Source organism: Chamaea fasciata, unplaced genomic scaffold (assembly GCF_029207755.1).
Source record: "Chamaea fasciata isolate MVZ Bird 193981 ecotype frontalis unplaced genomic scaffold, bChaFas1.0.hap1 SCAF_6, whole genome shotgun sequence".
Taxonomy (NCBI): Eukaryota; Metazoa; Chordata; class Aves; order Passeriformes; family Sylviidae; genus Chamaea; species Chamaea fasciata.
In genome coordinates this window covers 23,235,856-23,258,750 of record NW_027094091.1, presented here as the reverse complement: position 1 = coordinate 23,258,750, position 22,895 = coordinate 23,235,856, and the positions used below count along the sequence as shown (strand labels likewise).

Below are 22,895 nucleotides of genomic sequence, written 5' to 3'. Positions count from 1 at the left end.
CCAAGTTTCTGAGTTTAGGGATAGAACTGCATGATTTTGGATGCAACATGTTCTCTCTGAGGTTGAATGCATCTTGCTGGAAAAGCTCTTCTGTGCCAAGAATTGTCAGACACAGGAGCAAGCAAAGAGGAAGGGAAAACAAATCACAGAAGAGAAAACAGAGAAGTTGATGGGGAAAAGTCAGGATCCTGATTTCAGAGGGATGATAATGCAGGAAGTTTTACAAAGGAAAAGCCACAATAAACTGACACCAGACTAACCACCTCTCCTTAAAAAAAAATAGTTCATAATGCTGTTAAAGTAATAAAAAATCATGGTGGAAATTGATCCAGTAAACCTCTGCCTCAGCACTTCTGAATGCTGCATAGAAGTCAGGCCAAACTTCAATCCACCTGATTGATGCTGTAAAGGGTATCGATACCTCTGGGGAAGGGAAGGAAGAAACATTACCTTTGAGAGGACGCATTATGCGCAGGCCTGTTTGTTAAGGCAAGCTGAGAACAAGGTTATATTCTTATAGGTGGGGTCTGTGTGCTCTGAAGCTCTTTGCAGCCTGTTTGGGTTCTTTTTTGTTATCTTCTAGGCTCCTGTATATCAGCTGCAGGTGTGGTAGAGCAATGGTATAGCCACTCAGCAGAATGAGTCTCTAGCCTTTGCAGTGGCCCTTGAGCTCTTAGGGGACCGTGCAGAAGTTGCTGGGGCAGCAGTGATTCACCGGGTGTACAAGCTGGAGTTGGCCAGCACAGTGGAGGGCATTTCCTACTCAGAAGATATTCCTGCCTCTTTGCACTCTGCTGAGTGGAAATGCAAAGCCTGGGCCTCTCTGGTTGCTCCTGTGAGTGCTTGCTGTGATCCCAGTGTCGGACCCAGCAGTGGTGAGCTGGTCTCCCTGCTGCTCTCAGAGGAGAAAGCTGATGGGGGAACAAGTGGGTTGTGAAGTGGGGAGGATGGGCTGCAAGGTGGGAACATGACCTGGAGGAGGGACCCACTGGAGGGGGAAGCAAAATGAGAGTAAATTGTATGCAGCTGTGGAGATAAATAAGGACTTGGCACCAACTGAGGGAGCAGCAGGGATGTTTGTAGGCAGTAGGTTAGGCAAGCAAGACTAGCGTAAAGGCAACAACAGTAGATCAGATGGGCTGTTTGACAGTAGAAGTGAGTATTAGGGATTTTGCTTGTGCTGGGATGTTATTTCACAGAAGTTCTGAAAACACAAAAATGAGGAGCTCTGAGTTATCTAATACTGAAGTACTGCTAAGAGGAAGTCAGTTCAGGCCTATCCTAATTCAGGCCCCTGTGGAAGGAGATGTCTGTACAGTGAGGGACGCAGACTGAAATCCTCCTCAAATTCCTGCCCTCTTATGTTTGCAGCTGGAGGTATTTCTTTTAATCTCCCCAAGTTAGTGGCTCCTTTAGACCCCAGTCTCTCAGTGCACTGGTTCCTCGTGTGCTGAATTCTCACATAAGTCCAGCATTAGCTGATTGAAGTTGAATTCAGCTTTAATTAACAACATGGGATTGGTTGAAGTGGGGTTGTAAGTCCATTGAGTCACAACGGTGCTGTTCCAAGTTATGGTATTGGACATACAGAAATACCTGGATATACAAGAAGTTCTGGATATACAGAAACCTATAGCAGGTACCACCAAGACATAGAATAGATGGTGCTGCAGGCAGCCTTGGGTTTGTTGCTGTTGCATGAGGAGAAGGTGGGTAGATTCAGAGCAGTGCTGAACATCTCCATGGGCCAGAAGAGGTGGTGTGTGATGTGACTTGGCACACTGCAGAGACCTTGCTCTGAACTCAGTCCGTGCTTGAGAGTGGACGTCTGGTCCCTGCCTTAAGGGACATGAAGCCTTTTTTGCAATCCCATGAAAGCACATGTTTGCTATTAAGACTCGATTGCTTCATTCTGAGAGCCCCTGGGTACTCAGGATTAGGCCGTAAATGTCCAATATCTGGATGCCACAGAGTTCAAGATAATGACATTAAGTGGGTTCCTTGTAGTGTCAGGATCTGGTTTTGTAAAGCCCAGCAGTGTGTGTCCTTCAGCTTGCAAAGAAGATTTGTCCATGATACACTGGTGATGAGAAATCATTGGGGAGAGAGGGAGAGGACAACTCCAGATATAAAGCATATATTTTTGCTTCCTGCTTATAGTGTCTCTGAGGCATTTTAATCCATTTTTATATGGTGCTGTGTTTACAAGGATTGTTTTTTAACTGCTATTCATTATGTTGATTATTTTACATGTACATATTTTGATACATTGGACTAATGTATTACATAGTAAGACTACTTCAAGGCTTTTGCTTGAAAATCATTCTTAGAATGAAACTGTTTCTTAATAAAACTATTTAATCCTAAACAATAACACAGTTTAACTAAATGCATTTTTCCTGTTTTTTAATTGCTTTTGAATTGAGATGCTGCAGAGCTCAATTTAAATTTTAAAGGCTGCATCAGTTATTAACTTGGACATCATTGCAGGGCACTGAAAGACGAGTAGCACTGTCATAATCCACAAGTCAGAGCTTTAACTTTGTGGAGCACATTTTTTGTTTGCATGTGACTGATGAATACTCTAAATCAAAAGTTATGGCTTTTACTTCCTGAGAGTGGATTTTGGGCACTTCTCTGAACCTGAGAAGTTTTTAGTAAGGAACAAAGGACCTCATCCCTCCTCCCCTACTCAGCATGAAAGCCAAAAAGCACAGATTGGCCAAATAATTTTTATGTTAGAATACATTCCCATTCAGACCTTAATTTAATTTTACTTGTACTCTGTAAGAAAGAGACAGTCAAGTTATCCTGGTCATTTTGGCTGACATGATTCTTGGCTTTGCTTAAATTATTGATTATAACAAGGGGAGGGACTTCACAATGAGAACAGCTCTCTCACTAATAGAATAGTGCTCTCACTAATAGAAGCCTTTCACTAAATCAATTTCTACCATTCCTGCAATGCACCTTCGGGAAGTCGGGGGTTTGCAGCCTTAAGAAGAATTTTGTCTTTGAAGAGTGGATCTTTGCTTTACATTTTTGTAAACTTTTCATGTTTATACAGGCAGCTGAAGAGAAAAAAAAAATCAACATAAATTTATTTCCAGGGACTGATCTGCAGGATGAGGGGCTGTTCTGGTTCAAAGTTGAACTGATTAAATCTTGATTTGATTGTCATATAAAAGCTTGTGGGCTGAAAATACTGTTTTAAAAGCTTGTCTCCTAAGCAGAGTCAGTCCGAAAATACATCAGTGTCTTGCAGACTGGAATGAATTCAGTGGAGGATGCAGTATATGCACACACTGCTGAAATCCATGTATAGCCATCTCTCTTGTTTTTCCTTGGCTTATTAGAAAATGCAGTCATTTATACGGTCAACATGTGGTGTTTCCTCCATTCCATTTACTGGCAGTTGAACGGGGATGGCTTCCCTCCCCTCCCATCCAAAGTACCATTCCTCGTTCGACTAATTAAGTGAGTGTCTGTTTAAACACAGCAGTGTATTTTCTCATATTTGAGTTGGAGATGCTACACAGAAGGAGGATATGAAGCTGTTGGGATATGTTTGTAGCAAACTTAAAGGATGCTGGTAGCAGATCAGTACATGTTGAACTATACAGGAGCACCTAGTAACTGTAAGTAACACTTCTATTTTACTTTTTCATAGGTTGACAATGTCACTTAGGCGTGGATACTGAATGCAATTATTTCGTCTTTTAATAAAAATTCTGCTCAGTGGAAGATCAGCTGGTATCTGACAGGTTAGGCTGCAGCAGTATCTTCTGGAATGCTCATTATTTCTGTAGTGAATTGACAAGTGATGTTTTATACTTGCGATCCATAGTGCTTGAAGATCTTTACATAGATTTAATATACATTGAAAACCAGACTTGTGATTTCTCGTCTACATGTGACAAATTCTTCCTCTGTGTTTCTCTTGTAGTCAAAGGGAAGAAAAAAAATTCTCTAAACAGTGTAATAGTGGTACCCCTAGTCATTCCTTAAAGTTCAAAGTAAAAGGACTTTTACAATACTGAGTGTAGGTTTGGGGGTTAGAAAGATGAGGCAGTTTATAGCCAATATTGAATTGGGACCTGTCAAAGAATGTTGACTAATATCTTGGATATTTTGTTTTGTCCATCTTACCAGCTCTAAATAAATCAATTTGTCGAGGTAGAAAAAGGATATCTTCTTGGAAAGCTGACTCACACAAAACCTTCACACAACTTTTTCTCTTCATTACAGGGGAACTGTAATTAAATCACACAACTGTATTTGCTCCCTACAGAAACAAACTAATAATGAGAAACAGTTTGGTTTGCCTTTTGTAAAATTATTTGAAATTTAGTTAACTTTTTTCTTTTGTGGGTAAACTGGCATTGTTTGTCACCCTCCAGCTGTAGCAGAATTTCAAGATAACGTTTGGTGTTAAACTCAGATTATGTTCTTTTTCTTTTGTGCTTAACTAAAGCAAAATAATGAGTCTCCCTTTTTTGCCCATGGAGGCTGACAGCAGATCAACTAAGGAACTTTATAGTCTCCTGGCTACATTAATTTCCTTTGGTTAATTGTGCTGAAACATAACTAATGCTTTTTTCAACAAAGATGTCTGAAAAGTAGGAAGATGACGTCAGAACAACAGGTATTTCAGGGCTGAGTTTCCACTGGCATGGAAGAGGAAGTTTATTTCATTTTTCTTACAGGATTGGTTTTTTCCCACTTAAATGGGTGTGTCAGGCTTTGTAGAATTATACTGCCTATGTGTATTCAGGGGAAGTACAGGAAATAAGACTTTTATACAACATGGAAATTATATATGTATGATCCTTAACAGAAGATTTATTTTCAATAGTTCTCTTGATTTCATGTCACAGGTGAATTCTCTCTTTCACAACTATACTCCAGATTTCTGTACTTTAAATATACAGAGCTGCTATTACCTAAGATTTTCTAATCTTACAGTGACTTCACAGGGAAAATGTAGCATCTTAAAAGAAGCTGCCTTAGGAATAGGGTGACAGTGAAAGTTTCCCCATTCTCTGTTCCTCCCAGTGGCTTCTGTTCACATCCACTTCAAGTTTCAAGAAGCTGGTCCAGAAAATCGTGTGGCACAGTCCAGTGTACTCAACACTTCCTGGAGGAAATCACCTTTTTTGGTGGATAGGTGTCTCTGAGTTGAGGGAGACTGTTGTTAATCTGGCACAGCTTCAGCTGTTCCAAAATAAAACGAATTTGAGTAGAGACTTTACTTAGTTGTGGTTTTCCAGGAATGATGCAGAAGGGTGGAGTTTCTCACAGCCAGAAGTAAGTGAAGATGTTACCTATGTGTTCAACCAATGTTTGAGGTTCACTACTTCCAAATTTTGTTAACATCAGTGCAATAGCTGTTGGACAGTATAAAAAAAAAACAAAAAACCCACAGGCAAAATATACTGATTTAAAAGTTGCACTCCCCGCAGACAGCACTTGAAAAATACTGTAATAGTAATTACTGGTTGTATTTTAAGTATTCAAGTCTACAACAGAAACTTTATTGTGGGTGAAGGAATACATCTAGTATTTGCATAGTAGACTTCTTTTGTTTTCCTCTGCAAACCACCCCATCTGCAGACAGGGCAAATGGGCAGATCAAGGATTGGGAGTAGAAGGGAGGGCGGGGAGTTTTCACATGTTGCTCCTTTATTAGTAATACATTTAATTTTACATCCTCATTTTCATTGCACAGGAGTACTTATAGATATGATGCATTTATAAAGGCTAAAGTAGAGGTGAATAATTTATTCAATATATGCCAGTGAACCAATTAAAATATTCTTCTTGGAACCAATACACCTTGTCCCAAAATGGGAGTTTAAAACAATGTGTATTCAAAAGCAAGAATAAAATTCAGGTCATTGTTTATCTTTCTAGGGCTAAGCTTTCATTTTAATTTTGTTTTTTCAGCTTATACCTTCTTTTGAGAGGGAAACGTGGGAGATTCTATGGGTTTTAAGGAGAGGTTTTTTTAATATTTGTTGACTTGGTTTTTATTCAAGTAGACAGGCTGCAATTTTCCTACAGGTTCCAGGAGTTAGAGAGTTAAAAAGTTCCAGATATCACAAGACACAAAATTCTTAAACATTCTGTCAAAAATGCTGAAAACAAGGGTGAGTTCACAAAAGTAGTATTTCATTTCTTCAGTGTTTTAAAAGTAAACTTTTTGAAAGTAATGAACCTTGCAGCTTGAATTCTGTAGTAATGAGCAAATCAACTACCTCATTTGGTAAAATGCTAAAGGTCTTTTGGTGGGATCTGGTTTTCTGACTTGCTGAGGGGTAAGATGGTGGTCAAAGTTTGAAAGAGAGAGAAAACGGTTTTCTCCCTCTGGTTACATTACTGCAAAAGGGTCAGTGTAAAGGCCACCAGATCAGGTTATTTTGACTTTTGGTTTATTGTTTTACAGATGCTATGTCAGGATTGTGTGTTTTCCTGGCCACAATTTTATCTGGGCTAATGCTATTTTCAGGTGGCAGGAATCACTGACAATTTGTTATCAGTGTATAAACTGAATTTCTGGGTAGCATCTTGCTTACAGTATGATGCTGTCACCTCTCCTTTCTACTTCTGAAATTTTCTGGAATGCAAATAGTGTCAGGACAGAGAAAGTGTAAACACCTACTGACGTAAGAGCTTTTTTGAACTGTAGTAATTGTCGTGTGTAAAAGCATGTAGTGCAGGCGGTGCTAATTACCTCTCCACAGCACTTGTCTCTGCACTGATCATTTCCTCAGTAGTTCAACTATGTTCCCCTTTCCTTATTCATGCAGATATTTAAGACCAACTATTCTATTTGTCTATAAATTAATTTATATTTGTGAACTGGTGATAATTTGGTGTAAAAGTAGTAAAATCTTCCTTTTGGATATATTTTAATATAAATTGGGACAAGTGTGAAAAGATAATAATACTCAGTCCCATGACTTCTGCATTTCTATTGTCATATAAGAATATTCTGTATCTCAGAGTAGGAAAAGGTACAAAGATGTGTGCCTTTGTATTTATGAGAATATATTTATTGTGTATTTTCCGTCTGGGAATATATATCTGTATTTTTATATAAATCCCTTAGAGGATATATTTGATATATTGGTTTGAGAGTTCTCTCATCAGATGAGGTTTTTTAATCTGATCCAGTATAATTGCTGTGGTAAGTTTTATCAAAGTCTTTCAATGATGTTGTTAGTTCCACTATTTCCAACGTAAACTAATACAGTAAGTGGATGGCAGAGCTTTTACAAGGGTTGCAGTGGTTACAGTTCCATGTTGTACATAATCATATGGCCCTATAAATCAGACCTCAGGCTCATGTAGTTCTTTATGGGTTGCTTCTCCAACAGGGGTCAGTTGCAGAAACTTACGGCTTCGCTAAAAACAAAAACAGGGCTAGTGTAAAGTGGTCCTCCCCCTATTATTCCTTTTTCACTTGCAGTAATTGATAGTTTCAGGACTTTCAGACTTGATATATCATTCATGTTATCTTCTTTAATTGCCCTTGATAGACTTTTCTAACATGAATTTGTTTAATCATTTTTTCTCATTTGTATTTCTAGCATCCACAACATCCTGTGACCGTGAGCTCTATAATCCAATTATGTATTATATGAAAAAGTATTTCCTTTTGTTATAAAATTGCTCTCCAATAATTTCATTAGATGCCTCTTGCTTTTCTGTTTTAGGAAGCAGTAAATAACAGTGAATTATGATTTCCTTTGCATCCTTGCCTTCTTCCCACCGTTCATGATTTTATAGATTTCTCTGACATCCTCCCCTCCTCCCTGTTTTTTTTTTCTCCAAGCTGGAAAGCCCTATTTTACTCAATGTCTGTTCCTGCAGAGAGATTTTTATCTGTCTTTTCTGATTCTGCTACATCCATTTTTACAGTAGGGCATGTGAAGTGCATGCACTAGTCCTATGATAGTTCAATCCTACATTAAAACTGTAGGCATAAAGGCTTTTATCTTGATCTTAGTTTCCAAAATGTAACTTCTTCAACTGCCAGTGAGTACTAAAATGCTACCTTCAAAAATCTTTGTAACCTTGATCCTTCCAGAGTGGCAGAAGGTAATTAATTGCCTGCCCTTGTATATGAGGATTTGAAGTAGCAGAAGAGTAGCAGTAAAGGAACTTGTAAGAATTGATGAAGAAGAGGAGGTGGGTATCTCTGTCCATTGAAGAAAACAGAAAGGTGAAGGTTGTGCATTAAAAACAGCTCTTGAAAATGTGTATCCTAATCCTGTAGGATCTATCTGCAGTCTTTTGTTTTTGCTCAGCAGCAGAAGTGAATAGAAATCCAGAAAGGGCACTGTTCTCATCCTACACAACTGATTTCCTAGCTTTGCAAGACCACCTGCAGTCCTCTGACATGTCCACAAATTGTAAGGTTTCCACCAAAGATTAACTACTCATTTCAGCTGGGGGAAAGGACCATTCTGTTGCTTATGCATCTCTTGTTTTACTCTTTGTAAATGTGATGACAATCAGCTGTTTGTGATGACAAACATCTTTGAGATTTCTTAACACCAGGTCTTTTCCACAGTGCTTATAGAGCTCAGTGCCTTGCAGTTTATCATACACTGGAGATTTTGTCTATTGTTTTCCTGTGCCTTGGCATATTTTTATTCTTACCAAGCAGGTATTTGTGTTTAGGGGTATTCCATTTCAGGGTTCACAATAAAGAAAAATTCTCAAGTTCTGCTCTGGGTATATGCATCTTTAAGGGAAATTTATCCTCACTTTCAAAGCATCCATTTTGCTAATGGGCTTTGAATTGAAGGTGGTATTAATTGCAAGTGAAATTGTCTTGTGGTTCTGTGGAATTTTAAAATTAATCCCTTCATTTTTCTTTTTCAAATACTGTCTGGCATAGGACTGTAGCTGTTGTGTGTTGGGTTTGTTCCTGTCTGTTGTTTGCTAACTTAAACTTCCCATGGTGATTTAGGCCACAGTTATTTTTTCTGAAATTTCTTCTAATTCTTGCTAGTACTTATATCAGAGATACCTTTTGTATCTCCTTAAATGCAGATTTTTAAGTCTAGCTTCAATTACATATATGAGTCCACTCTGTGAAAAATATAAAATTTTAGTGTCGGAGTGCCATGACGTAGGTACGAGAATGAAAATACTCGTATTTCTAATGCTAGATGGTTGCTTTCAAAGATGATTAACATCTATGAGATTTCTTAATACCAGAAGGTATTGGGACAGCATGACTGAAGATTTAATAGAAAATTGATATACCACTGTAGTGATGTAAAGTACTTGAATAAACTGCAGGGCTGAGAGACCCCTGTGTGCTATCAGCATGCTTCCCTCTCCCATTGCTTGCTCCTCTGGAGCTTCCATCTGCTGTCAGAAGCGCCCTAATAAAACCTTCCTGAGTTGTAGATGCTGTATGTTGCACTTCATGTATGGCTCTATGCATTGTGCAGGGAAAGACTTAGTTCAACTGGAGCAAAATTACTTTTGAAAAGGTTAAAGTTGTTTGGTTCTTGGCTTTTTTTTTTTTTTTTTTTATAAAAAGTCTCGAAGTTTGAAGGCTGGGAGGTGGAGCTTGAGTTCACCATCTTACAAGCCCTCAGCATGGGCTGGAACTGCCTGAGGTGCCCAAGCTTCCCCCTGAGTGTCTCTCACTGCAGGCAGGCTATGGGGCCAATCAATGTGCTGCTTCCTAGGCTTGTGCAAAACTTCATGCTTATGCATCTCTAAGTGGATTTTCACAATAATATAATAAATTCTCCCATCCCTTCATTATTGCAGCAACATGAAATTTGCAGATGGGGAAATATTAGATCTTTGGCTTCTATGTTAGAAAAAACCAGGAGCCTTCAGTTTGCTCTCTAATGCACATTTCACTACAGCTTTAAAGTGTCAAACTAATCCATTATACGGGCTGTTAGAAGTTACATTCTGGCTTTTGCTGGTAGTACTGAATTGAGCAAGTTTTGCCATACTAGGAAGGGCAGTCCGTACTGTAGGATGGAAGGGGAATCTGGTGTGTAATCACACTGGCTGTGTAGTCACTACACTGATGTGTAGTTGCACTGGCTGATCTCTGTGCACTGTGTGTGTTTGTCTGGTGCTTGGGTGCAGGGAGCCTGCACAGACCTGAGATCTGGGCATGACTTCAGGAGAGTTACTTAATGCATCTCAGACCTCTCCTCCTACACCTCCCTGACTCTGTTTAAAACGAGACTTGCCCTCTCCTTCCTCAAAAGGTTGGTATGAAGATAAAGCAGTCATTTTCGTGGCATCCTAGAGCCTCTGCTGCAGTATGTGAACTGAAGGATGAGCAGAGCTTGCATATGAGAGGGGAAATTGCTGTTCTTGCAAACTCTTCTATTTTTGGTGAAGGAAACCATTTCATTTTAGACAGTAGCTCCATTGTAATTCAATTTTATGTTCTGTTTTTACTGAATCATTAAATATTGAAAAAGATTTTTCTACTGTATTTGCACAGTGCTCTAAATGAAGCTCTCAAAGAAAAGCAGATTTAGTCAAGCCACCAGTTGAATTGTATGTCTGTTCCATTGGGCAACTTCACTTGCTTTTAATTAGCCAGTCATATGCACAAAATCACTAATGAGCACGTTCCTAAAATTTCAGAGTATATCAATATATTTATGTAGGATATTCTCCAGAGAAGTGCAGTCCTTTGTCTGCATGGACTCCTTAAATCAGTAGGCCTCACAGTATTTTAGATGAAGAAAATTACCTTTGCCCAATTCTTGACTTTTAATGCAAATATTTTTTATGCAGTTCCTTTTCTAAAATGGAGGGGGGAAATGGTGACTGTTAGTCAGATTCTTTCTTCCATAGTCTGCCTTACTGCTTGTGTCATTCAGATTAAAGAGGCGCTCACTAACATCACCAATCCTCAATTTAAACTATTGAGGATACAAAAGGAATGGAATGGAATGGAATGGAATGGAATGGAATGGAATGGAATGGAATGGAATGGAATGGAATGGAATGGAATGGAATGGAATGGAATGGAATGGAATGGAATGGAATGGAATTCCTGAGTTCCAACAAATGGGATTAAAAGTGTGGAGTCCAACCTTGTTGCCATTCTTTAGTACCAGGGATTGGTGGCAAGTGTATTGGCGGGATTAAGATCTGTTCTTCTGTTTTCCATGGCTTGTACCAAGGTCAGAAGCACCAGCTGCTAGCAGAAAATGTAAGGGAGATGGGAACCACTTCTGTCTACAGCCCCCAGTCCCAGTAAAACAGAGTGTGATGGGTTGGGAGATATCGAGCTTTATTTGAAGCTTTCAAAACAAGAACATTAGTTGTAAGTATAGCATATGGTGCAGGACTTCCTTTGTGGAGAGTTGAAGCTGTTGAGGTGACCCTACTGCCCTATGCCAGACATTGGCACAACATCCCCTCTTGCTCTGCAGGCATCCCCTGTCTTGAAGTCAGAAGGGCATCTGTGTTTAACTTGAGTACTTTTTGTGTCAGTGTTATAGACTGAATCTTCCTGTTTCGTTTGAAAATTCCAGATTATATTTGTTCATTGCCCAAAATTAATGGTTTGTTCTATGGATGGTTTGATACTAGCATACCGATTTGCTTTGAAGAGACAGGAGAATCAGACTGTCTATTTTAAGAGAGAAATACATAGATCCAGAGCTGCTACCAACATAATTTTGCCAGTTTTTCTACCAAATGCTTGGCTGCTGTTGTTGTGACAGATAAATTTTGTGAAGGGAAGGAAAGCTGCACTCCATGCTTTCCTTTGGTGTGCTGTGCAGTGTGTCTGCTGCTGTGACAGTGCATGCACAGGCTTTGCTGGGTGAGTCTAGAAGTCGCTTGGGTGGGGTGGTCATTTAATCCTTCCTCTTTAGACCAAACAGCACCCTGCTCCTAAAACAAGATGAAGTAGTTAAATAGGTTATCAACCCAGAACATGAGACCATATGGTTCTTCTCTGTGGGGAATGGCGTGGGAAGAAGAAATACTATTCAAAAAATAAAATCAGAAAAGCAAATGCAGATTGCTGCTGGACTGGTTTAGCCCTGAGAGCTAACTAGCAATACCATTTTTAGTAATTTGCTAATGATGATAATGAAAATGCTCTTGAATAGCTCTTGATGCACTCTTTGCTGCTCAGAGTCCTTTTAGGTGAGGAGGTCGTTTGGGTCACAATCACACAATGAGTGACCACAGAGGATTTAGACCAAATTGGAGGTACAGAGTCGGCTGTGTTTTGGACTACTCTGTAGGTAAAAGCTTTTGCCATCTAGTGGAAGGAATAGAGAACTAGTATTTCAAATAAGCTAGAAACCCACTTATACTGGCTGTATTCTGTACTGTGAGGGTGAGAGCACTGGAACAGGCTGCCCAGAGAGGTTGTGGAGTCTGCTTATCTGGAGGTATTCAAAACTCACCTGGATGCAATCTTGTGTAACCTTCTCTAGGTATATCTGGGGAATTGGAAGAGATGATCTCCAGAAGTCCCTTCCAACCCCAACCATTCTGAAATTCTGTGATGTGCAAAATGTATTCATAAGCAGTAGATCATTTGTAAGAACAGTAGCAAATTATTCTGACTGCTTTGAAAATTAGATGGTAGAAATCTTCTAAGGTATTGGTGCACTTGGTTCAGATACTATCTCATTTAAGCACCAAGTTGGTGGAAAGGGCATTCATTTATATGCTGCCCTCACTTGTTTGGGACTCCTTTTCACTCCACCCCAGACAGTACCTGCTTATTTTTTCTTGGATCTTAGGTTGGCCGGTATGCTTTGAATTCTGTGGTGTCTTGTTTCCTCCCACCAGTGGGATGGGGAAGAGAACTGAAAGAGCAAAAGTGAGAAGTCATGACTCACGATAAAGAAAGCTTAGTAAGTGAAGAAAGAAATAATCATATATAAAAAGCGATGCAAACCTTCACACTAGCAGGCCAGTGCCTAGCCTGTCTGCTTGAGGCTGAGAATAGAGACGATCTCAGGCCTATGCAAGCACTGCTCAGCAATTACTAAACCACTGGTATGTTTCTAGCACATTTGGTCACAAATGTAATGTGCAGTACCTTACAGACTGCTAAGAAAAAAAATTAGCCCAATTCCAACCAGACCCAGTATGTCATCTTAGTTGCCCAGCTCTCCTAATGTCCAGCACCCTAATCAAGAGATTGAGATCTTGTCACAGTAAAGTTTGTGGAAGAGCTATAGGATGTGTCTCCAGTATAGCACTTTTCAGGTAGCCATTCATCAGGTTTTTCTTCAGCTGACATGATCCTTCCTACGTGTCTATATTTTCATGTTGTCACCACTGCTTCACCTGACTAAACAGCCACCTTCCCCCAGATGGGACAGAGGCTGGCTTCTTCCTGGTCCTTCTGTTGCCACAACAGCTCCCTTGAGGCAGCAATTCAGATTACCTCCAAGTCTTCCTTCCTTGCTTTACCAGACTCTGCTTGTTTTGTGGGTAGATGTTCTTGGTTTGTGAACAGGCTAGTCCTCTTGTGTTTGCCTATTTTTTGCCCAGTTTCCAGGAAAGAACATACAAACTTTTCCTCACAGTCTTACATTTTCCTACTGCTGCTGCGGTTAGTATCAACTCCTGTAAATGCAGGCTGTGGTGCTGGCTTCTCACAGCTTCACCTCTGCACCTCAGACTGTATTGCCCCTGAGCAGACAACTTGGAGAGCCCAAAAATTCTCCCATTTAAGCAGGACAGCTAGTATCATCCATCGCCCTCATCCATGGCTGTCATCAATGGTTCTTCAGAGCTCCTCTGCCGAATTCACTTGCCCTTGTTTTCTTTGGTAATCGTGCTAGTACTGTGGTCCTTTTATCACCAACCTGGGCTTTGGTCATTGAAAGGGAAAATAAGCCAAGACAGCAAAACAAGTGGGTTTAGTTGTGGGTTTTGAATTTTTTTCCTGAATGTTAACAAATCTGCTTTCTTCTCCTTTCCATTAGATTAGTCATCTCTGCTTGAATGCCTCTTATGCTTGCAGTAACTCAGTTATACAGCCAGACAAAGACCACATCTCATGAAAAAGAAAAATAGTACAGGCGATTCATCCCAAACTTCCTTAGAAATTTTGTGAAGTCTGTCTTTTATCAGGAAAGATAAAAGTCATGGCTGACTTTACAGTTGTTCAAAACAGAAAATCATTTTGGCACAGATAGAGTCTGGTTTCATGTATGCCTGTAAATCCCACGTTTCAGCATGTTTTCCTGGAAAGTGTTAGAGAATCTTCCTCTCCCCAAGTGCATGTGACTGGTGGCTGGTTCAGCAATTCGGCAAGGAAGGTGACAGGGTTGTCATGACAACCAGTTACATGCTGTGAGCAAAGATGGTGACAAATGACCGGCTTCTGGCTGGTTGTGACTCCTTGTTCTGTAACGTTCCCCAAATTAGACGGATATGTCTGATTTATGATTGTTTGACCTATTGACTTGTATTTTTGCTGCATTTGTTTCTGAGATAGCATTCATGCTTCTTGCAGTGATGCTTAGGCAAGGCTGCCTGCTGGCCATCATTGGTGTGAATCATGCGAGTAGGTGAAGCTGTTGATTTTGCTGGAGTGCATAAAAAGTGAGAAGTTATCTCTGAAGACTTCTTTTCAATGAAACCAAACAATTTAAACTTGCACATTGAGCCCACTGCAGGAAATAGATGGGATAAAAATATACATGATCTATGTTCTTTCTATTGTGCTATTGAATGGAGTGTGCTCCTTGAATTTTGCTTGCCCTTAGTCATTAATACAAAGTCTTTTTCTCCCTTCAGTGCTTGACTTGAATTTCAGCATGCATATGGGATGGAGGGGAATATGCTTCCCTTAGGATGAAATCCTGGTTCTGCTGAAGTCATTGGCATCTCTTCCGAAAGACTATGTTTCTGTGGCCTTCTTTTCCTTTAGATTTGCTTTTATTTAGATGCAGAAGACAGAAGTAAAGCATTTTCATTTCATGATTTTAGAACTTCAGAAAAGAAAACAATATTTCCCCCCACCTTTTCCTTCTATTAAACTTTTTTATCCTGTCTTCCCAGTTCTTTTTTGTGCTTCCCCTCTGTTGCCCAGAAGGATAGCATCTGTAATACATATGTGATATGTTTGACAGCTCTTCGTTATGCTTCAGCCCAGCAATGAAGACAGACATCAGATATGAAGCTAGTGATTTCCCATTGGTGCCCAAAGGACAGCATGTTGAGTACTGTTGCTGTCCCATTCTCTGCAATTTTTGACACAGGAGGCTTTGATGCAGATCTCTTGTTACAGACAAGGTGCTTTTCAGTTTGAATTCTTCCTTTATATTGTGCGTCCACTGTTGGAATGTGAACAGTGGGAGGGCCAGAGATTCAGAAGTGATTTTACAGATTTATTATTGGCCAGATTATTTTTTTACATTTTGAAAACACTGAGAGTGTTCCTGTTTGTGCCATCGTGCTTCCAGCCTGGACACTCCTTTTCAGTTAATTTTTTTTTACTGTGGAAGTATACGTTTGAGACAGTGAGAGGCAATCGCAGTCTGGATCAAATCCCATGTTGGGATGGTGTCCCTTTTCTTCAGAGGATCTTAACAGAAGAAAAATTGTTACAAAACCATCATAAGAATTGAGATAACTGAGCTAGAAGTACAAAACAAAAAAGAGGCATCTCATCTTTATCTCTGTACAGTGTGGGTATTTTATTACTTAACCTATTTAGATAGTGTAGATCAAGTGTTTGCAAGTATTGTTGAGCCTTGCAGACAAGCAGTCTCACTTGGGCATTCTGCTCCCACGCAGTGAAATAAGCCCTCTGTAAGCTAGAAAGACTGACTGAAAGTCTAGTGCTTCCACTAACTCCAACAGAGCTGCATTTGCATTAGCCAGAGTCTGTGCACTCACATCTGCTGCTACTGCTTCCAAGGAGGCAAAATTAAATCCGTCTGTTGAAATGAATCCCTGGAAAAGCAAAGCATGTGTCCTTTGAATGATGCAATGTTACGTCTCAGATTTCCCTGAATATATTTTCTGTCTTAGTATGATTCTACCTTGCTGCTGTCTCCCAATTTTCAAAAAATGTGGTTTTAGCATGTGAAATAACAGTTGAAATCGTCCTGTGGTACAGGAGCTATTGCTGTACCACGCCTTGCAGGAACAGAACTTCCAGCACTCTGATAGCTCCGTAGAGCATTTTTACAGTCTCTGTTTTGAAGCCATGTATACTGTCAAACTCAAGCCCTTTGGGGCTGCATTTCCTCTTGCTCAAGAGTACTCTTTTTGTCTATAAATTAGTGCCCTAGCCATGCTGATTGGTGGGATTTGTTTTCACCCGAAGAAGAGATGAATATGCAGAATACACATCTGTTTTTCTGAGTACAACTCCCAGTTCAATACAAAATTTATTGTGTTAGACATGTTGCCTTACTTAAGAGTATTTTCTTCAGGAAGGAAGTTTGCTTGGCCTTCAGTAAACCAGGTTCCCTCATGCTCAAGGATCTAAGCAGAGAGGCACCGTCTCTCTGTCCCCACACCTTGCTTATCATCACCGCCAAGTTCTCGTGGAAGTGGAGATAACACCTACCTGCTGTGCAAGAAAAATTACACTTTGAAATGTCATGCCATTGAATGGGGTCATTCAAATTCAGAGGACAATTATTTTACTCCCTCTAATTCCACATTCGCAGTAAAGCCATGGATGTCCTGATATCCTGTACTAGGTCTCTGATGCCTTGAGCATATTCATCTGTCTTGTTAGATTTTGTACGTTGATGCTTATTTTGTTGTCTTTCTCGTGCTGGTATCTCTTGTGAGGCCGCGTTACCTTTGACTTGCTCACTGAGTGCTTTCATCTGTTAGAACAGTCAGTGCACCAGGGAGACTTTCCGGTTCATGTTAGTAGGGAGACACAGCCTGTGAAAATGTTGTCCCAACAGTCTGCCATTCTGCAGCATGGGCTGGGACACACGTATGTTTCGTTTTTTGTTTTTCTTTTTCAAGCAGGTTTGCATAGCAAACATGAGGCCTGGTGTTTCAGGATGAACACATGGCCTCTGGTGCTGTCCTGTTCAGCCGTGCTTATCAGATGGTCTGGGGCCAGTCCCTTTGTGTGAGGAGCACACACACATAGACATATAGATCAGTCATTTGGTGTGGGAAGTGCTGCTCTTTCAAAGTCCTGAGCTATGTTAATTGAAAAGGTAATTTCTGTTTTATTTCTCAAAATACGAAAACATATTTTGGTGTATTTATTTTTGCTAGCGGATACATTTTAAAAATAAATTAATATTACTCAGCTAGGTGGTATTTTCTTATCCCAGATATTTTACACTATTTCCTTCCAACAGTTTGTTCACATACAAGGTAATTTCTTCTCTTGTAACTAATTATTGCACAAATGTTCTTTGTTTAAGTCTTTGAGTTAGAAGTCTTATTTCTGCAGTGAGTTTTGTCTGCTTTAACTTCAAAGTAATTCCTGTTTATGTCTTTCTGCTACTGCATGTCATTGCAAGAATAAATAATAGTATGTTGATTCCTCTGTGTCTTTGGTTGATTAGTTTGAAATTAATAGTTAAATGCAACCATAGCTTAAGACTTTCCTGACTGTATGTTTGAGTAGCTGTGTATGCATCCATGTGTATATATAGCAAGGACAGAAGTTGTGCCTAAACTTTAAACTTAAACTGGACTTGCAGATGTTGCAAACATCTGCAATACTTCATTGTGATGTTTAGATATTTGATCACATTGCTTCTTGCATGATGTGGCCCAAATTATGGAAAGTGTTTTGCATTTATTGGCCTTTTATGTGGTTCAGAAGAATGCGGTTGATTTATTCAGCTGGAAAACAAAAGTGGGCAAGGTTGAAGATGAATGGGCTCTAAAACATGTAAGACCTTGGAGTCAGGAAGTATGTACTTGAATGCCACAGAGGCCACAACAGGAGACATTTAAAAGCAAATGTTTAGAATACTTGTGAACTTCTGGAACTGATTATGGTAATGTTGCTGATTTCAGATTTGGGCCATAGGTGAGGCTTTTGAGGCTTTTTAGTAAGTTTGAGTGTAATGATATCATCTAGCATTTTGTCTGCAGAACTTGCTTAGATTAGTCCTCAAGTGGTAAATCAGTAATTTAAGAACTTTTCAAGTGGCTATGGGGAAGAAATAGTCTGGTTTGTACCTTGGAGTGTAAGAGTTATTTCAAGTTATCATGACATTTTTGTGTTTATTTGTTTGGGTACCAGAAATGAAAGAGACTCAGAAAAAAGCACTCATAAGAAAGTTCCTAGAAGAAGGCTTGAAGGATAGACTAACAAGGAACTTTTAATTCCAAAATGGGATTAAGAGCAGCAATATAACAAGAAGTTATTCATCTGTCATGTTACACTGAGCCTCAATAATTTGATGTGTTCTTCTGGTGTTCATTTGCACAAGAACTGTCAAACAGCAATACCAGGTGTGCAGACCCATGCAAGAACTTGGTGTCTTTGTGTGATTTTTTTTTTTCTTGTTCTCAGCAGATATATGGAGTGATCATTCATTTCAAACAGACCCAGACTTACCACCTGGTTGGAAAAAAATAAATGACATTGCTGGGATCTACTACTGGCACATACCAACAGGAACAACTCAATGGCAGCGTCCTGTGTCCATCCCAACAGATCTCCAGGGCTCACGAGAAGGATCACTTGGTTCCATTACTCCATCTCCTACTCCAGAAACTGAGGTAACCAGCTATGTCATCTTGTGGGCTACATATTATAAGGAAAATTGAAATAACTTCTTGAACTTGCAGGTTTAGCTGTTAGCTAAACTGGCCTGATAATGTCCCAAAGTGTAGCTACTTGTTGATAATACCTCGTAAGTATCGATTCTCTACGGCATTTTGTAATGGTGGTGCCTGATGGAACACCCTAAACTTTGGATGTGTAGGGTGAAATCCGACATGTCTCTGATAAATTAGACAGGCAGTGCCTGATGAGTGTGAAACTTTGGCAGCTCTGTAGCATAAGCTGAAGCATTGCTGCATTATATGAATACAGGATACATACAATTTTTGCATGTGATAGAAGACTTTTGGCTGGACTCTTTGTTTGCGTCTTCTTTTTGGCTCATGTGGTAGGAGTATCACGAAAGACATATGAGTCTTCATTTGAGACACTAGTTCCTGTACAGGGTAGTTTCTACTGAATAAACATGTAGTGTTCTCAAGTGTAAGTCTCTGTATATCCTACCAGTACCAAATATCTATCAGTGTTGCAGTCAGGCTTTAACTGGAAACAGAAAGAGACAAACTCTGTCCTCCACATGTGCTGAAAGAGCAGTATGTGGTACTGCCTTTTAAAATAATGCTTTCAGGCACAATCCAAGGGTTTATTTTGTGTCATGTAAGTAGAGTAAGATCAATTGTCATAAAGAAAAGTATGCTTCAAGAAATACAATCACTTTGTTTTAGTATGCTGGGAAGACTTCTATGGCATTCAATACTGATATAAATTGTTTTTGTACTGAATTTTAAGAAAAATATTCAGAGCTCTGTCAAGGGAAGTCTTTGTACTGGCTCTGAGTTTTGGATCAGGCAGTTCCTAGGGGTTTGGTTTTTTGGTTTTTAATTCATTTAAAGAGAACATTTTTTCTGTTCTTGATTTTGTTCATATATGCAACAAACTAACTTACATGAAAGTTAAGAGGAGTTGAGGACACGCAAGTATGTATTACCATCTTGACCCTGAAACTTTTATCCTGTGTAGGCTTAAATATGTACAATCTTGTTTGTTATTTTAGAAAGGTTGTTCCCAGGTGTTTATAAGTGCTACTCATAAGGTCTGCAAACTTGACCACAACATTTCAGTTACGGTTTACATCAGTCAAGCTCTCATACTGTACATACTGGAAATAATTTCTGAGTGGATTCATGGAGAAAGAGCTGTAACTGTTACGATTCTGGTAGAAAACAAGAAAAAAATCAGAAATGCTGAATGTAAAGCACTGCGCAAGCTTCTAGTATAAATTCCTGTAATGTACATGTAAAGGATATAACTTTACCACTATTAATTTTCTTACTCTAGAATGTAGAAAATGGGACCTTAATTAGTAAATTATAGATTGTTTTCACAAAAACCCAGAAATCAGTATGATTGGTAAACTGCAGAGGAAAAATGATGTATTTTCATTTGAAATATTTTTCTACTTCTGTTTAAAGTGTCTTTGCAATTAAAATTTCAGACCTGCTGGTAATGCATTACATGTATTTTTAATCTTTCATGATTCTGTTTGCTTTAAATGAAATATAGTTTGTAATTATGAATAATAGTCATCAATTCTCAGCAGCGTCACGAGAGTACAAAATGTATGAATTATAATAACATAGATTTTAATACAGTATGGATGTATTAAGTAAGACATACATGTATGTGAGCACATAGTAAGCTCACCTAAGGTTTGAAATGGCAGTTCTAATTCAGCAAGGAATTTGTTCCAGCAAAGATTTGTGCATAGACAGATCTATGGCAGCACCAAGATCATATACTGTGCTGTAAAAGGTAATACAGAAAATAAGCACACCCCCAAAATTTGTATTAGTATGATATCATGTAATTATTTTACTTGTAGATATAGACAGAAGCTTTTTGTCAGTTTCTGCATTCATTAATAAGCATCCTGGTGTTATTGAAGCAGTACTGGCTTTTTGACTCAGTGGTCATTAAGATAGCATTCCAATACAATATCACCAGAATTACAGTATTGGAGTTCGACACAAGTGCATTAATTGGGCTCAGGATTTTGTCCACTTCCAAATACTGAAACAGCTTCAGAGGCTCCAGGCATAGCTGGAATTATAGTGAGAACTGTTAGAAAAAATCTTGAGTTTCTTGAAACCACAGATGCCAAGCTTTGTTAAAGGGAAGTGGAGGAAGAATGCTTACAGAACCCCAGTGCGGAGCAGTCAGAGAGAAATAAGTCCTAGTGTGTGTTTAAGAGATAGGGGTAATGAAACAATTTGACAGTGTCAGCTATCGTGAATTTTTGGGTTTTAGTCTCTCTGCAGTTGGTACATGCCAGCACTGTATCATCTTCGAGTCAGTGGCAGGCGATATTTGTTTCAGTTCCTGTTAACTGCACTGCTGCACACCCAAGTGCTCCTCCCTGGGCAAGGGTAATACAGGTGTCTGTGATAAGGTCAATCTGACACTTCACAGAAGATTGGGGATTCAGTCTAGACTAGGGGCTCCCAAATACCTTTATCCCAGCACTACCACTGGCAGCATCACTTGTGGTGGAGAACTTCCACCTCCAAGCTGGGCCCAGGTGAACTGTGTACTGCTGGTTTCCTCATTGCTACTGGAAGCCTGTACTTCAAGATAATGTGTTTTGAGAGGGCTGGTTTAGCTCATCCCCTCTGCTGGACTTGTATTGCTTCATTCTGAAAAGGTTGGGAGAAATACAGGTTTTAGGCAGGTGAAAGAGTATAATCTAGGATTGAAGACTGGCATGAACCAATTAGCTTCCATGACTCCATTAGAAAACTGTATCTAAGTTACATTTGTCTGTAAAGCATCATGTACCAGTCTTGAAATGATTTTATTTGGGCTCTCAGGTTATGAGTTTGTCAAACAAACATTTAGAAACACCATTTCCACCCCCCCTGCCACCCCCCAGGGTAACACCTTTTTACCCTTTGTCTTGTTTCCTCCTTTTTTTTCCTTCATTTTATTTTATTGTGTCCCTGTCTCTTAAATAATGTAATATACTGAAGTTGGTAGAATGTGGCTCACAGCTGAGAGCAGTCAACAAAGAACAGATCAAGTCAGCCATTTTTATGTTGTAGCTTACTCTGGATATTTAGCATAAAGAAAAACAGTTATTACTGTTGAACACAGAATTAAACAAAAAAGGGTAGGGAAGAATGATGTTGTCGTGCATAGAAATGGCAAAATGTTTTAAAAAGGAAAATAATGTGAAAATGTCCTACTTTTGCATGAAGTGCAGGCATTTTTTTTTTTCACAGGAGAATCAAATTTCAATCCAAAGCAATTATGGACTAAGCATTATACAAAAATCCTGCTGATTTAACAAAAATGCTAATAAATGCTAAATATTAATAACCTGTACCATTCCTTCCCTTCCTCCCCCTCAAAAGCATGAAAATGTATTTTGGTTTTGCACAGCTGTTTAAATTTGACTTAGTTTTAGATCCCTCTTTTCTCTTGTGTGTTGTCAAATTACTTCCTTTTTAAACCTTGTCTTTTGTAACATTCTCTTCCAAATTTTAGGAATTTTGTTGCCTCTTTCCCATTTCCTGTGCAGAGAAAAGGCTGTAGTACTTAAGTTTCAGTAAGAGCTTCTTTGAGATCCTAGCAGAATTTGGTGATGGTAGATGTGTCTTTTTATAATCGAACCCATCCCAGGTCTTGAATACCTCTAGAAGTTCTTCTGTAGGCAACATAACCACTTACAGCTAGTAATTAAAGAGAAGAGGCTTGGGAGGAAAAGGTAACAACTCAATTAGTTCAAAGGCACATTAGGAAAGGGTTACTCCTGGGAGTTGTTTCTCACAAAATAATACCTCCAGTGGGGATATACTGAGAATGCTTCCGGGGTGAGAAGTCCATCCTGCAGATTAATACATTTGGGCCTTATTAGTGGGTACCACTTCACCTTGGAGCTGAGCTGGACAGACCAGCAGAGCTCATCTTAAAAGGGAAATTAATTTCAGGATCTCTTGATTTGGTGAAGCTGTAAAGAGGTGGCTCTGAGTCTCCCAGCAATCAAATCTCCCGGCTTTTACTGAGGACTGTGGGTATTCTGTCTTGGTGAAACAGAGGAGAGAGGCACTCCAGCATCAACTGTACCTCTCAAGCTTTACAGAAAAGCCTGAACCTCAGGTTGCTTAGTGCTAAACACACT

General features: G+C 39.4%; 1 protein-coding gene across 10 annotated transcripts in view; it reads left to right on the top strand.

The window, feature by feature from the left end:
• The window catches only part of APBB2 (amyloid beta precursor protein binding family B member 2), a 165,942-nt gene that overhangs the window by 83,950 nt on the left and 59,097 nt on the right, over nt 1–22,895 (top strand). For 8 of the 10 annotated variants that reach the window (XM_066185651.1, XM_066185652.1, XM_066185656.1 and 5 more), the window contains one exon: nt 18,506–18,714. In XM_066185651.1, coding sequence (XP_066041748.1) covers nt 18,506–18,714 — 209 coding nt within the window. The remainder of the gene's footprint in view (nt 1–18,505; nt 18,715–22,895) is intronic. The other 2 variants (XM_066185661.1, XM_066185658.1) reach the window with 1 other exon arrangement.